General features: G+C 48.6%; 1 protein-coding gene across 1 annotated transcript; it reads right to left on the reverse strand.

The window, feature by feature from the left end:
• Positions 1–13,781: 13,781 nt before the first annotated feature.
• LOC149326958 (uncharacterized) lies at positions 13,782–15,194 on the reverse strand. The gene is made up of 2 exons (XM_089563583.1): positions 15,116–15,194; positions 13,782–14,596 (listed from the first exon to the last, which is right to left on the reverse strand). The coding sequence occupies exon 2, from the start codon at positions 14,588–14,590 to the stop codon at positions 14,117–14,119; it is 474 nt and encodes a 157-aa protein (XP_089419709.1). The 5' UTR covers positions 14,591–14,596; positions 15,116–15,194; the 3' UTR covers positions 13,782–14,116.
• Between the last annotated feature and the right edge of the window lie 341 nt (positions 15,195–15,535).

Here is a 15,535-nt window from a genome sequence, read left to right on the forward strand (position 1 = left end):
GCGAACAATCATCCGGCAAGCCCGGCTCTTTCGACGGATTCAGGAAACGACTGAAAAGAACAAAAGTAAGGAGCGAAGAAAGGTGCACTGCTTACAGGTTAGAACACAAAAAAAAAACAAAGCTAGGCGCTGCACTCGGTTAGCCCATTCAACGAGGCATGGCGTGAGCTTTAAATCTGATTTCGACAAGGCGTGAGAAGTCGCTAAACAAGCAAAGGCACACTGCACTGGGTTAATGATATAGCTAGACTAAGCGCAAGTCATAACTTCTCTAAAGCCACACTGCACTCGTTTAACCCTGCAACGAGGCCTAGCGCGGGTTCTGATGTCTGGCGCCGATCTCGACAAAGAGAGGGAACACGGCCGCGAGATTGGATGCCCGCAATCTTCCAGGAAGTAATGAGGCGGCCCTGAAAAGGGCCGTTTGGAGCAGCTCTTCAACGTCAACCTACAGCGGCGTGGCGGCAAACAGTAGGCCCAGCGTCCGCGGCGAACAATGACATCGGCTTCCGAGAAGCATATCCAGGGAACGTTGCTGCAAAAAAAAAAAGTTTCGTTACAAGCACCGCAATTTGGCGAGTCCTCAATGCACGAGAAAACTTGCGACAATGTAGTCCAGTCCTTACCTCAGGGTTGAGAATGCGCACGCCCGACAAGCGCGTCTGCGTAGCTGTCAAACGGCGGTCCTCAAAGCGCGCCTGATGCGGATCCTTGTAGTGACGCGGCAAAAACTTTAAATACGAGCACGACACTAGCCACGTGCTCCTGGCGAAACGGCGAAAGCCGCAAGCAAAAACTGCACAGAAATTTCACGTGGCTGTCGCCGACGAGCGCACCACGCACGAACGCCATAGCTGCACACGCCTCGGAACGAGCGCGCCGAGGTTCACGAAACGAATGCCCGCTCACCACGCACGCGCGGCGCGGCGGGTGCACCTAGCGATTCCCCAGGCGCTCTAGGGAGAGGTCGAGAAAGGCGCGCTGACGCCACGTCCGGTTGAGAACGAGCGCGAAGTCAAAAAACGTCACGGAGAAGCGCATCCCATCGACCAATCAGCGTTTCCAGCCTACCTACCCGCAAACGCTTCTCTCATTTTTAGGTCGGGAAAAGCGAAGATATGGCAGTAATCTCGTAATAAAATCATGACAGTTCTTTGATGAAACGAGGAGGTCAGTGAATATTGGCGGCGTCATAACTGTAAACTGCGGCGCTCAATTCGAGCAGCATGGGCACCGTTTTAGCGCATGTTCGTAAATCGTATATGTGTGGCTATTCCACTGTGCCCGTCTTGACTTATCGTGCCGAAGGAGTTTCACGTGGCTAAAGTCCTCCCCCCTTATCACATTTGTTTTGTTGTATTTTGTTTACTCGTTTATGACCACAACACGCGAGTGCATCTCAGATCTATTCTGTACTTCGGCCACTCTGTCTCCACACACTTTACTCGCTGCTGCTGCCGTTGTGCTGCGACTGAGACCACCGTCCCTGCTTCGCTCCCGTCCTTTCTCTCTTTTTTCCTCTTTTTTTCTTTTCTTCCCCCATGTTTTCTTCCAGCGATCGCAAACGTGGGTGGCGGGCGACGACGCCTTTTCTCCCCCTTCCAGTTCCGGTTTTCTTTCTTTTTTTACATTCAGTTATTTTATTTTTTATATATATATTTTCCTTTGAGCCGTTCTTCTCTCCCGCACCGTTTGCTTGTTGTTTTGGTTCATGTGTGCGACATCTGTACAGATGGAAACCCTTTAAGAGAGAACCAAGAACCCTGTATCTTCAGTCTTGAAAAAGGGCAGGGTCCGTCTGAAACGCCCGAAAGTTTTTTCCCTAACTAGCATCGAGAAGTTTAGACGTTTTTAACGACAGCAAGAACGTTCGTAGCAAAAAAAAAAATCAATCCTGATCGGGGGAGATCTGCGCATATGTATTACGCGATAGCGTATGCAGCTCGTTCGGTCGAAAAGCCGTCGGCGTAGTCGGCAACGCGTGTCGGTAATAATCGTGCGCTGTGTAAAAAAATTGCATCATGGTAATGTGTGGTTCTAGTGATTGATGATTGACGCGTGTGTGATAAGCGTGGACGCATTAATTAAATCATTGTAATTAGCTGCTTAATTAAGAAAACAAAAAATAGAAAAAGGGGCTCCAAAGGTGACAAAATGCCCAGAATTAAAACGCAATGCTTGATGCCAATTAGAGGAAGAAATTTTAATTGAAACAATCGAAAAAAGGTGAAAAGTAGGGGTGTGCGAATATTCGAAATTTTCGAATACAATGCGAATATTATACTTTTAGTATTCGAATTCAATTCGAAATCCAAGTATTCGGGTTGTTTCGAACATTCGATCCGAAGCGAATATTCGGATTTGACCGATATTCTATTGCGAGCACCGGTGTTCATTTCGACCCGCAAGTCTTACCGACATAGACATTGCAACATGGCGGTACCCAGAGCCATGCGTAACGTTGCGCCATGGCGTAGCTGACTGTGCTAGTGAGCTTCCTGGTGGCTTTGCCTGCGGAGCTGGTATAGTCAAAGCTGTGCACCAAGTACCTCGCAATACCTTCCACTTCAATGCCAAGTGAGAGGACATTTTCTGTGGCTGGAGAAGTCGTTTCAGCTCGAAGGGAACGATTTCAGCCTGACCATGTGGAGCACCTTGTTTTCCTTCACGACAACCTTTAATGTTCATCCCAGCGACGTGCTTCTGTGCTTATGGCAAGCTGCCCTTAATCAATGCTGTGTATGAGTCATTTTCTCTGATATTTCCACTCCTCTAAGAAATATATTCTCGATTTTGATACATTTTGTGCAGCCACACACACCTTTTGTGTTCATTTACTCATTTATAGTTGGACTGTGATGTTCTTGAATGCTCAAATAAATTTTTGTAGTGGTTAAATTCGTCTGTCCTTGATTATTCGATTCGATATTCGCCACCAAGTATTCGTATTCGATTCTATTCGAAAAATGCGATATTCGCACACCCCTAGTGAAAAGGTGTCAAACTGCTCAGAATGGAAAGCTTAGCCCACTACGCTATCGTGTCATACCCTTCAGGCGGAGCTGAAGTGTCCGCCTATTATTTTTCATTGAAATCTTGCAGTGTATGCAAAGATTGCGTTCAAGAAGTCTTTCCCGTTGAAAAATGCTTTTGTAGAGAATTGTTTGGTAAGCCTGCTGCTTCGTTTGGATTCACGACTTTCTACCGTAGCGAAAGTTTTGTTGTTTTATCTCAGAATTGATTATTTAAGACTGCTCTGCTAGTTGTACGGCTGCACAATAAGACTTGCCGGTAAAACGCGATGTTTCGTTATCTCGTATGTTTAGTTCTTTGTTGCCTTCTGCTGGGGTGTGTTCTAGAAATACCGGCATTTAATAATAAAGCAGAACATCTTTTATTTTTTTAGTTCGTTCTTACTTATGTGTGTGCGCATTAGAGAAGAGCGCGAGTTAGTCGTACACCTCGCCGTATACCAAATACATGTTTAGGCTAAGCACGGTTGTACAGTCTGCATTCAGGGTTAGAGCACCGAAGCGCAAATGTCATTCCACAGCAGAATATGGTCCTGAAGATGTTGACGAGGCCAACACGTTTATAGAAAAGATTGTATCCCTTCCTTACACCTTAGAGAACTGCCCCACAAATCCTTGCAAACATAAGATTAGACAAGTGAGGAGAATGTGGCGGTGAACCCTTTGTGTCGGCAACAGAAGCTTCGTTTCCCGGGGCGAGCGAAAAAGACCCTCGTTCACACTGAGCGCCACATGGCACAGTTTCAGGGCGAGGGGACAAAGGCCGGTCTCTTTCCCTTCCCAGCTTTGGCTGCAGTGCCACAGAAAACTGACCCTAACGAAGAGATCGGCTGTGCCTTCTCATTCGACACAGTCCGACTAATCAGCGGGGTGATTGACGTAGAATCGATAGCAAGGGGGCTATCGGTAAGAGCTGACTATTCCGAGTGTTAAGAGTCGACGAGCGTTGGAAGACCCTGGTATCATATCTAGGGTGTTCTCATTTTTAGTTATCACCGTTCGCATTTCGTTAGGTATTCTGAAAACTGTTAAATTGCCTCCAATGCGCGTTCTTCAGTAGCCTGCGGAGATTGCAAGTTCACAGCTTGCGGTCGTGATACTGTTCGACAAGATACTGAGCACCATCAAGAGGAACAAATTACACGCTTTTGTCGCCTCAGGAGGCTAAAAAATGGAGCGTTGGGTTTCGAGAGCCAGCAACCACCCCGTCCGCCCTCCGGTATGGAAATATAGAGGCTTAGCTATTAGCAACAGCCAGGAGGCTTCTGCGCTTTCATTTTTGAACTCACACCATTAGTTGGCTTGTTCAGCAAAAACCCGCCCTCGTCATAGAAGCCCTGGCAAAAACGTGGCCCTTCAAAATGACGTCATCACTCCTCCAGGATAAATATGTCATCAAAAGGCAGGGGTAGATAGAGAACGGCAAGACAACTTCCGCGGTCAATGCAAACCGGCTTTGAGGCCTTTTCCTTCGGTGCTGTACAACACCCTATCAGCTGGATAACAAAGCAGACCTCCCTCAAGACCGGAGCGGCTGAATGAACTCGTCCTTCGCCTGCACTGGCCGAGACTTCCCACACACTTGGATGTGGTAGATGTGCACAGTGGTGTGTCGGTTCCGCGAAATGCGCTAGAATATACCCGGGGTTTGTCGCTTACAACTACAAGGACGACTGATTTGCATATGCAAAGGTGGAACCAGCGAAACAGACGCAAGACAAGAAACAGGAGGCACACACACAACACCGCTGGACTTCATCATCATCATCAGCCTGACTGCGCCCACTGCAGGGCAAAGGCCTCACCCATGTCTCTACAATTAACCCTGTCCTTCTCCAGTTGCGGCCACCGTATGCCCGCAAATTTCTTACTCATCCGCCACCTAACTTTCTGTCGCCCCCTGCTACGCTTGCCTTCTCTTGAAATCCACTCCGTTACCCTTAAGTGCCGGCGGTTATCTTGCCTTCGCATTACATGCCCTGCCCAGCCCACTTCTTCCTTTTGATTTAAATTAGGATATGGAGCATCATTAACGCGCGTTTGTTCTCTCACCCACTCCGCCCGCTTCCGATGTCTTAACGTTACATCTATCATTTTTCTTTCCCTAGCTCCCTGCGTTGCCCTAACGGTGCAGTGAAGAGGAATCTGAACTAGTCTTTTTTGCCGCGGGAACTGAATCTACACGTTCCGAGCAATCTTAGAAACGTCAATTTATTGCCCTGTGGGGCCGATTTTCCTCATTAAATAGAATTAACGTCTGGCTCCCGCCTTTCTTTTTTTAATTCTCCCCCGTACGGTGGGCGGAGTCGACCAACGCGTGGAGTGCCTTTCACCCAGTCCCGTGGAGGGCTTACCGCTCTGCCATCGGCGGAGTAATACGTAGTAATCCGTAGAAGCAAATAGCCCGCGCGTATTTTTATTTATGCGGGCTTATTTCGCGGCTATATTATCTGCGAAGGAAACGGTTTATTCACGAAAACCTAAAAAACAAAATAAAGAGAAAGCAAAGCCTCCACGGAGTTGGCTGAAAAGCACCCCTGGCGTTGGTCGACTCAGCCCACCGTACGGGGAGAATTAAAAAAAATAAAGACGGGAGCTGGACGTTAATTCGATATAATTAGGGAATTAGGCCACACAGGGCAATCAGTCGCAGTTTCTAAGAATGCTCGGAACGTGTATATTGAGTTCCCGCGTAAAAACGACTTGTTCAGATTCCTCTTCAGTGCACCTTTAATTTGAACCGAACCCTCTTTGTTAGAAATTGAGCCACATTTTTGCATACTTCCTGCAAAGCAAGCGCACACATTGGACAATGTGTGGGAAAGCTTTACGAAGATAAATATTGAAACTCCTTTTCAGTGATTTTGATTGAAGGGTCGCTTACGCTTATCTGCTTGTTTTTCCTGATGAAAAAAGCTTCCAGCAGCTCACGCGCACGTCTTGATTTCACCCGACCGATAATAGTGACTAGGTGGAACCGAGTGGAACAGTAGCACTCCTTGACATGCAAGGATAAATTGCTTCCTGTGCCCGAGCCCAGAGTTGCTCTGTGCTGCCTTAAACGTTCATTTAGGCACGCTCCAGTTTGCCCCAATATACAGGGTGTCCCCGCTATCTTGGACCATGGTTTATAAAAAAACTAAGCATTCTACAGAATTGAAATCACGTGGATGTGGTTAAGGTTTTATCTAAAGTTACAGTACCATTTTTTTTGCTCCTCTTATTTGAATAATTAGTCGAGATAAATAAATTACCTTTTTAAATATAGCTTGAAACGTTTCGGCATCAATAGGAAAGTTGTGGAGCTCCACAAATATCGTCCAACCCAGGCATTTCCAACGGGATAGACTTAGCGTGGCCGTTTTTATTCGGGAAAAACGAAAACCCGCGGAATTTAAAAAATACCATGTGACAGCGCGCTCCGTGCGCCCGGATGCGCCGCGTTTACAGCGCTCTCATCCTTGCTTTGTAAGAAACATCACCCGCTTCGGGCCTTTCGTGCTGTCCAAGACAGGGCTTCGCGATGTGCTTGGTTCCAAGATAAGCGCCGGAGGGTACGGGCGGCAGTTGAAAGAAACGCAGCTCCCGTTCCCGCGGCAATAACTGCACACTCACGTTAGCAGAATGCATGCGGAGGAACGATGGCAATCTTATGAGTTTGAATTTGGGAGCAAGATCCCAACAAGCAAAGACGCATATAACAAGCCTGATAACGTCGTGTGAATTACGCTGAAAAACAGGAGCCGCGCATTTTTTCCATTGCCGCTCGTACCCACTAGCGTTTATCTTGGAACCAAGCACATCGCGAAGCCCTGTCTTGGGCAGCGTGAAAGGCCCGAAGCGGGTGATGTTTCTTACAAAGCACGGATGAGAACGCTGTAATCGCGGCGAACCTGGGCGCACGGAGCGCGCTGTCACGTGGTATTTTTTAAACTCCGTGGGCTTTCGTTTTTCCTCAATAAAAACGGCCACGCTAAGTCTATCTCGTTGGACGATATTTGTGGAGCTCCACAACTTTCCTATTGACGCCTGAAAATTTCAAGCTGTATTGAAAAAGGTAAATTATTTATCTCGGCTAATTATTCAAATAGGAGGGGCGAAAAATGGCACTGTAACTTTAGATAAACCTCAACAACATCCACGCGATTTCAGTTCTGAAGAACGCTTAGTTTTTTGATAAACGTTGGTCCAAGTTAGCTGGGACAACCTGTATATTTTGCCGCAGGACAATCGAAGGGAGCAAACCACCCCCACTGCGCATTTCGTAAACTTCGTCTGGTGTTTATTGATGCAAGCGCCAGTCTGCTGCAGGCCACCAGAAATTTGGGCGCACAAACCGGATACACTGTAAAAAAAATTTCACCATTAATCCGTGTCTATAACTCACACCGTTGCACCCTCCCAAAAGGGTGCAAAGTATGCTCGTCGCACCCATTGCAAGGGTGGGATGGTTACAGTTGCTCCCTTATTTTTTTGGCTACGCAAAAGGGCGCAAAGTATGCTTGTCGCACCCTTTTTCCGACTGCTTTAAAGTTTCATAGGTTTTTATTGCTTTAAAAGGCGTTGATCAATTTCTTTTTTGGGGTGCAGCTTAAATAGAAGCTGAACATTTCGTACGAAAAGCTACCGACGACCTGTCTAACTTTGCACTAACGCTACGGCATCTCCAGCTATAATTGTAATACACAGATGTGTGTCTCACGGCGTTTCCGAACCTCCTTGCTGTGCAAGGACGCGCGTCGCAACAATCGCGTCCGTCGAAGCGAAGGCGCCGGCTGAAACAATAGATACCCTTCCGCTCAAACTTTCTCTAAGTTGATATGTGCCATTTCAGCGACCCCCTATTTGGAGTCAGTGACGCTTAGGACTTCAGGTAAAATAATTCAGTCAATTACCACATTCCGGGGACACAGACTCCAGTCATAGCTGCTCGCATCAAGGTTGCAGCTGTCTTTTAATGGAAAACTCGAATAGCTCGCATCATTTAAAAGCACGCTTGATTGAACTACTGGAATGTTGTTCGACAAGTCAGACTACCGTACACCATTACGCACTCTTGGACCCGAAGGGGTTACAACACCCTTGCACCCGTGCCAGCTTTAAAGGGTGCATTAAAGGTGGTAACGTTCTCGGCGCACCCTTTTCCAAAAAAAAAAATAAGAAAAAATGATGGTGTGGAAACGGTGCAGCCATGAGCGCTAAACCTTTAAGGGTGCAAATTTTTTTACTGTCTAGCTTTCGCCGTACAGAAAACATCAAATTTTTGAGCCACATTTTCGGCCCATGTGACGTGTTGTGAAAGTAGGGGACCACTTCGATCTTCCTCCTATCTTCTTTCACTGGGCATGCGGGCTTTTCTAAACTTTTTCATTTTTTTCCCCCAATTATTCGCACACCTCCAGCAAAACCGAAGAGGGCAACCCCGAGGTCTTTAAGAGGTTAACCTGCTCCACTTTATGGTTGTTGTTGCATGCAGCACTCATTACCACTCGCACTCACAATGACTCACTCGCGCTCACATCCATTCAGTCACCCTCATGTTCACTAACACTCATTCACGCTCACCCACTCTTTCCTTGTTTGCTGACAACATAGGGGATGGGAGATTTACTGCAGCGGCCGACTGCCCTCGCAGCTCCCCTAGCATAGCCTGGGTCGGAAGGATGTGGTGGTGAGCCGCCCGGGTTCTGTCGGGCTATTTGGCCAGTTTTCACAGTTTCGATGCTCGAAGAAAGTGGTCCCTCATGACGCATATTCCGTGCACCGAGTGCTACGCACGTGTGCTCCCGCGCTCGCTGCTGAGACGATGAGCGCCTGTTCAGCGTCAGCTAAGATGCTTAGACAAGTTTTTGAACGGTGCCAATAGCCGTGCGCAGGGTTCTCCATGAAAATGAGCCAAGTTTCAGCGCAGTGCCCCCGCCCCAACCTTCTCTCACCTAGGCCCCTACGGAGGCATTGCATGACGCTGACGGGAGCTTTTCATGACGACAAAAAAATAGTTTTTTTTGGACTCCGGGGGAAGCGTGGGGTACTTAATTTTTAACGCTTTCCTGTTCTACCAGAATAGTCCAGTGCCGAACATGCCGGCACCCGTCGATCTGTTTATGAAAAGCTCCTGCCCCCCTCCCCCCTTCAGCCCTCAGTTTTCTGTTCTCTTCTGGTCATATTTTTGGCTGTGGCGTCAGTGGGACGTTTTTTTCCTCGCTTCCTTCTTGGTATTGCCAGTTTGAACAGCAGCACTCGCTTGCATGACAGTTTTAGCCGAAACGAAAACTGTCGCCCTAGCTTGATTCGTATTAGCTTCCAATCGCTTGTGCTGCTTTTCTTTCGTAGTTTTCTTTTATCGAGCGAAACGGTGACAATACTCGGATACATTCTAATTCAGATCCTTTTCCCGCGTATATAAAAATTCAGTTCAAACTGTACGTCCAACCAATCAAAGAGGGTGTGGCCAATTTGGTTGCCACCTCATATCCACTGCCGAAAATCGCCCAATCTTTCATCACAGTTGAGCTTACCTCTCAATCTTGTAGAGGGAAATTGCGTCGACGATGATTATTGAAGGATGCTCCCACACTTCTGTTGAGGTTAACTTTTTATTAACAATTAATAAAATAAAGACAGATACAAGTAAGGAGAAAGGTTATCTACATTTGACTGGTTTGTAGTTTTACGTGAAGAAACCAGCCCTCGGTCTCGCCCGAAACAGCTGGTTTTAAACCCTATGTCCCGCCCTCGTTGGGCGGGGACATATCCACCCAATGAATCCTTGAGGAATGGAAAATATCACCAATCAACAGTTGGGAAAGGACAGCAGCCACTAATTTATCTTCGAAAGAAAATAACTCATCTCCACACACTGTAAATATTTGCACTTTCCGCCATTGAGAATTCGGAGGATTCTCCCTTCGCCCGCGGCCTTTGTGCAAGTTCTCGCTTTCCCACGGTGCAGGTTGTTTGAACCTCTGGTAAGCCCAGGTTCGAGGAAAGTCACCTCAAGGGCCGTCTTTTCAGTACTGTCACTGAGAAACTGTCTGCATGCCTGCAGCCAGCCTGGCAATGTCCAGTTGACCGCGCCTGAAGCTGTCAACGCGTGCAGCCATAGACGTGGGACAAAAGCCACGCGACGCGGATCCGCCTTGCCGCAAGAACGTGCGCAGTGGGATGCGGCCTGACGTGTGCGTTCCCGCAGGGAGTTTGACCTTTCCCGTATTCTCGGAATCCTCCACTGTCCGACTCCGCTTATCCCACTGGGCAGCGTATGTGACTCACCCACTTCTCTGCATTGTCCAGAGGCCAGAACAACAACAAAAAACTCAGTGGACATTCCTGTATCGCGAACCCGGACGCCGCAAACAATGCACAGCACCAAGAACTTCACTGTCACCATCGGCACGAAAGAACCGTTTCTGGCGCAAATTAAAACGTAAAATATTACCATTTTGGATATCTCTTTGGGCGTCAAAGGCACCACCATGCCTGATGCTATGCACAAAAAAAATAAAAACCACGTGCTTAATTTGCGACGCTGGGCTCCTTCAAGTACATGGCAGAAAAAAGAACCCTATTGCGTTACCGAAAAGCGCACTTTGTTTTCGAGTGGATCCGGCCCCAATCAACAAATTCCAACCAGAGCAGAGCTTTGCAATGTGCACACCTGGGCACATAACTAAGAGTCCACTGCAAGAGACATCTAGCTACGTTTTCAGGGCTTTCAATGCGAAATTGGATAAAGGACCTTACAAAACTCGTAGCGGGTTATTGCGTTCGCGAAGGGCCTGCCCCGATGCCCACGGTGAACTGCCAAAGCAACGAAAGATTGTCATTCTCGTGCCAGCGGAATATTCTGCTTCGGTTGTGCAAACACACCGGCAGATGCCTTATGCAGCCTCGAGCGTCCTCAGTAGTGAATATTTGCTTCCCTCAGCTGTCAACAACATGAAAATAGCTGAGCGGGTATCCTCGCATCCACTCATAAATCATGTCCACTCACCTGTACTCGCGCTCACATCCACTCACTCACACTCATCTGCACTCACACTCGCACTCATGACTACCACACTCGCATCCACTCACACTCACTCACACTCACAGACGTGAGTGTGAGTGAGTGGATATGAGTGCACTCATGATTGAGTGTGCCGACCTATGCCGATCTGCTGTAGATGTGATTCGATTGATCACATAGCTCGCTGCTGTGTGCCGAATGTTCAGTCCTCGGAAGCGCTTATTGATTCGTAAGCTCTGCTCTCATGGGACGTGAAGTGGAAGTGCTATAGAGGGATGCAATTTAAGAACGCAGCGTATTTTCGCCCCAAAAGGACTCCCTTCCAGCCAATAGCTTCGGCCGATTCTCATTACCCTGCACTAGCCAGCCGCGCCAAGCCGCTCCCGGGCGCGGCCATTTTCCGCTGACTGGCGCGCTACGGTGCGGGCGTTTCTTCGGGGACCGCGGGGCTGCGGCAGCTTCGCGGCCGCGCCTGCATAGAGCCCTATTAGGATCGGGGTGAGCGTGGTCGGGCCGGAAAAGGGACGAGGAAGGCGGAAGACGGGGTTACGAAGAGATAACAAGGAAGGAGAGAGCTTTATACAGGAATATTTACATTATTTACAAAAACGGTAACTGAGAGGGACTCTCAGCGGAGAAGAGAACTTCTTCAGGAGTCAACAGGAGTGCTCAGTGGAGTCCTCGAAACAACACCCGTTAAATAACGCACGAATTCCCCAGATCCCTGTCTGGGGAATATAGTTCGAAGAATGACGTCCAATCGCATGGGCAGACGTGGACTCCGGAGGTACCACCCACGGCTGGGGCGGTGCTGGCTGTCCCGCTCTCTCAGCTCGGTCGGTGGGAAAGGGTAGAGTCGGGAAATGAACCTCCCGCAGTCTACCCGCAGGTGGACGACCTTCCTCGTGCACATGTTTGACGCTTCCCTGCCGGATGTCCAAAACACGAGACGCCGAGGACACAGCCGTCTTTCATTAGCACATCACCACGCACTCTGTCCGTCGACCCGAGGGTCGACTCGGCCACCTGACGCTGCCACGTCGCCACCACGTCGCCGCTGCTTCTGCCGCTGCTGCCGTCTTTGCCAGTCCCCGCCGCATCTTCGGCCTTCGCCGGTCAGGGTCCGCTGCCTTAATCCACTTAGGCAGGAGGGGACCGCGAGCTGCCTCATACCCCTGTTACACGGGCACTTGCAACGGCCGTTAACGCAAACGGCAGTTGAACGCCGTAACGGCCGTGGGAACGGAACGGTGGTGGCTGCGCTCACACGGCACTTTCCATGTTCGGTCGGTTCACTTCCGTCTCGGTGATTTATCACGTGACACTTGAACTTTTTACCTCGCCAACTCAAAAAAATTTTGTTTCTCTAATTATTTTCTGCGCTACATGCTGTACAGTGTGTTTTTCTAACTATTTGCAAGAGTTGTTTGCAAAGCAAGCGGAGAAGCTTATTTAGCCGATCCAATCCGATCCATGGTGTTGCAAAATGGCTGCGTTTGTTGTGGTACTGTGAGTTGTGCTTATTGTGGTTTGAATGTGGTGGAGCGTACCATTTCACTTTCCATCGCTCGTACTAACCGCAGCAGCACTGTGCATTTCCTTTTTTCTTTCATATCGCGAGTGGCCGTCTGCGCGATTTAGCAGGTGCTGTGTTGAACGTAGTGCGACTTCGCGACGCGAACCCGAGAAGAGCCGTGGAATGGCGCTTAGCCGGCCGCTTCATGAATGCGACCGTGATCGTCCACCCGATTTGCTTCTCCTAGTTGCGCACTACGAGACCTTGTTGTCAGCAAAAAGGGCGGAACTGCAAGCTGTGCGCGTTCAGAAAGCTTCTGTCAAGAATAAGCGGAAGGCAGCAGAGAGGCGGTGTCGCAGCCTAGCTGCACTCGCTGTGGCGATGTCTGCCAGGCAAAGGAGTGTGTGGACGCTTTCCAGACCACCGTCTTGGTACACTACCACCGTGCCGACGTTGTCGGATGAAGACTTTAAGGCCAACTTTCGCGTGACCCGTTCCACATTTGCATACATCGTGAGCTCGTGTCCCTCACTAACACGGGAGGATACGAACATGCGAGCTTGCATACCCCTACACCAGCGCGTCGCCCTCTCGCTGTACAGACTCGCCACATCGGCAGAGGAAAGGACTGTGGCGCATCTTTTCGGCGTGAGTCGGCCATCCGTGAACCTCATCTTCCGCGAGTTTTGTGACGTTGTGGTAGATGTTCTCGAGCCCCAGGTTGTGCGGTTTCCGTCCCTGAACGATGTTAGAGACCACGTGCGACAGTTGGAAGCCTGCACAGGCTTTCCGCAGGGCTTTGGCGCATTGGACGGTTGCCATATAAAAGTCTCGCCACCCAAAGAAAACGCGCAGGACTACTACAACTACAAGGGCTGGTATAGCATAATTTTGCTTGCTGTTGTAGACCACAACTACAAGTTCATGTTTGTTAATGTAGGGTCTCCAGGGCGCAATCATGACGCAGCAGTGTACAGAGGCTCGATACTACCGGACGTAGTAGGAAGTGATCTCTTCACTCTACCAACCCAAATTATTGACGGGATGCCAATAGGAGCGGTCCTCCTCTGTGACCAGGCCTTTCCTTTGCAGCGTCACTTGATGAAGCCTTTCCCTCACATGAGTGCAAGCAACCCTACAGTGCAAACATTCAATTACGCACTCTCAAAAGCGAGGCGTGTTGCTGAGAATGCCTTTGGGAGGTTGAAGGCTAGATTCAGGGTGTTGAAGATGATTGAGTGTCATATTGAAAATGTAAACAGCATTGTGCGAGCTTGTTGCATCCTCCACAATGTATGCGAACACATGCGTGATCAGTGCGACACACAGTGGAGCGCTGAAGCAGCAGCCGGGGAGCTTCCGCATCCTGTTTGTGTGAGCAACGCAGTGAGCTCGTCAGGTGAAAGTGTCCGACGTGCTTTGGCCAAGCACATTTGTTCATTGAAGCCATGACTACTTTGAAAAGCTTTGTTTTATGCATGCAATTGTGAACAATGAACAGAACGTGAAAGACTGGGCAAGTTTGTGGCAATTTTTGGAGCACGTTTCCTCACTGGTCTTTTATTCACCGTTCTCTGGGCAGTCAGGCTGACGCTCCTGCCGGCCTTCAAAGTACTGGCGAATAACGCTCACCATTTCGCGGTGAATGTCATTCGCCTCCTCCTGCAGACTGACCGTCTTTTTGGCCAACTTATATTCTTTTTTGGCCATCTTTCTGGCACGGTTTTCTTGCCTTTCCAGAAGCAGCACAACCTTCTCCATTGATGATGTCGGCTGTCGCCTTTTCCGTGTGTGGCCTTGCTCGGTTGAGGCAGCAGATGGTGAAGCCTGGCTCGTCGATGCCTCGTTGGTCGAGGCCAGACTGGTCAACGCCTCGTTGGTCGAGAGACTGGTCGACACCTCGTTGGTCGAGGCCAGACTGGTCGACGCCTCGTTGGTCGAGGCCTCGACATTTGTGATGTCTAGGCTGCTCGGGGCTTCTGAGGGTGGTTGTGAGGCAATAATCTCAGCACCCTCTGGCAGCCGTTCCACCATGTCCAGCTTAAGAAAAGAAGAAGAACGGAAGGTTACGAATGTTGCTTCTAAGTGATTATTACTGCGTTGCATGATGAGTGGAAGTGGTACACATAACGTGCAGAAACATTTCAATATACCAGAATTTTATGCAATAGCTGCCGTTTTCTCAAAGAGTTTTGGTACACCCTAAAGCACACAGCCTACCCTGGCACCTTTTTGTAACATAACCATCCTTACCTATCTCGCCCTAATTTTTAACTCCAAGAAAAGTAATAAGTATTGTGCCATCCAGTATGTCGGAAATGTTAGGCAATGATTTCGATGCTACATAGACTGTGACGCTTATTAAAGTTGTCTGTGCAGTTTTAGTACTCTTGAACCTAACAATGCCTTATGCTCATGTCATGTGTTTCAGTAACATGAAATTCTCTGAACTTTGCTGCCACCCGTCTCCAGCGACAAACTTGGCCAGCAAAAAAACAATTTCGGTTTGTCAGTCCATTTCAAGTGTTTGCATACAACCAAAATAAACAAATGTTCCACCTGAAAGCTTTCCTGGACCAGGCTTCTATCATTCAGAGGAAGGCTTCCAAGAAAGGTGTGAAGCCGCTTGTAAAATGGGCACTGAGTAGCAGCCGACCCAGTGCCAGCGGTGCTTGCCTTTCTGAAATAAAAACAAAGTACAGCTAAGAGTCACTTCTTTATGTCGTAAGAGATGAACATGAATTTTTTTTCTGCACAAGTGCAAACTGCCAAGAACAATTAACCTCCTTGTGCTGTAAGTTAAAACAGCAGGCAAAGAGGTAAACAACAAGGAGAACGCTGTTGAATTACGATGCGAGCTCAATAGGCTTCAATCAAAATAAGCTGATAGTCAAGATACAAGTTATTAGCCTATAGACAATGTCAAGACATAAGTTTGGGAAAATGTAGAACGTGTTGTTGGGCTAGTTGGTTCAATAC

This window comes from Amblyomma mixtum, chromosome 10 (genome assembly GCF_055824585.1).
Source record: "Amblyomma mixtum isolate Tamu chromosome 10, ASM5582458v1, whole genome shotgun sequence".
Taxonomy (NCBI): domain Eukaryota; kingdom Metazoa; phylum Arthropoda; class Arachnida; order Ixodida; family Ixodidae; genus Amblyomma; species Amblyomma mixtum.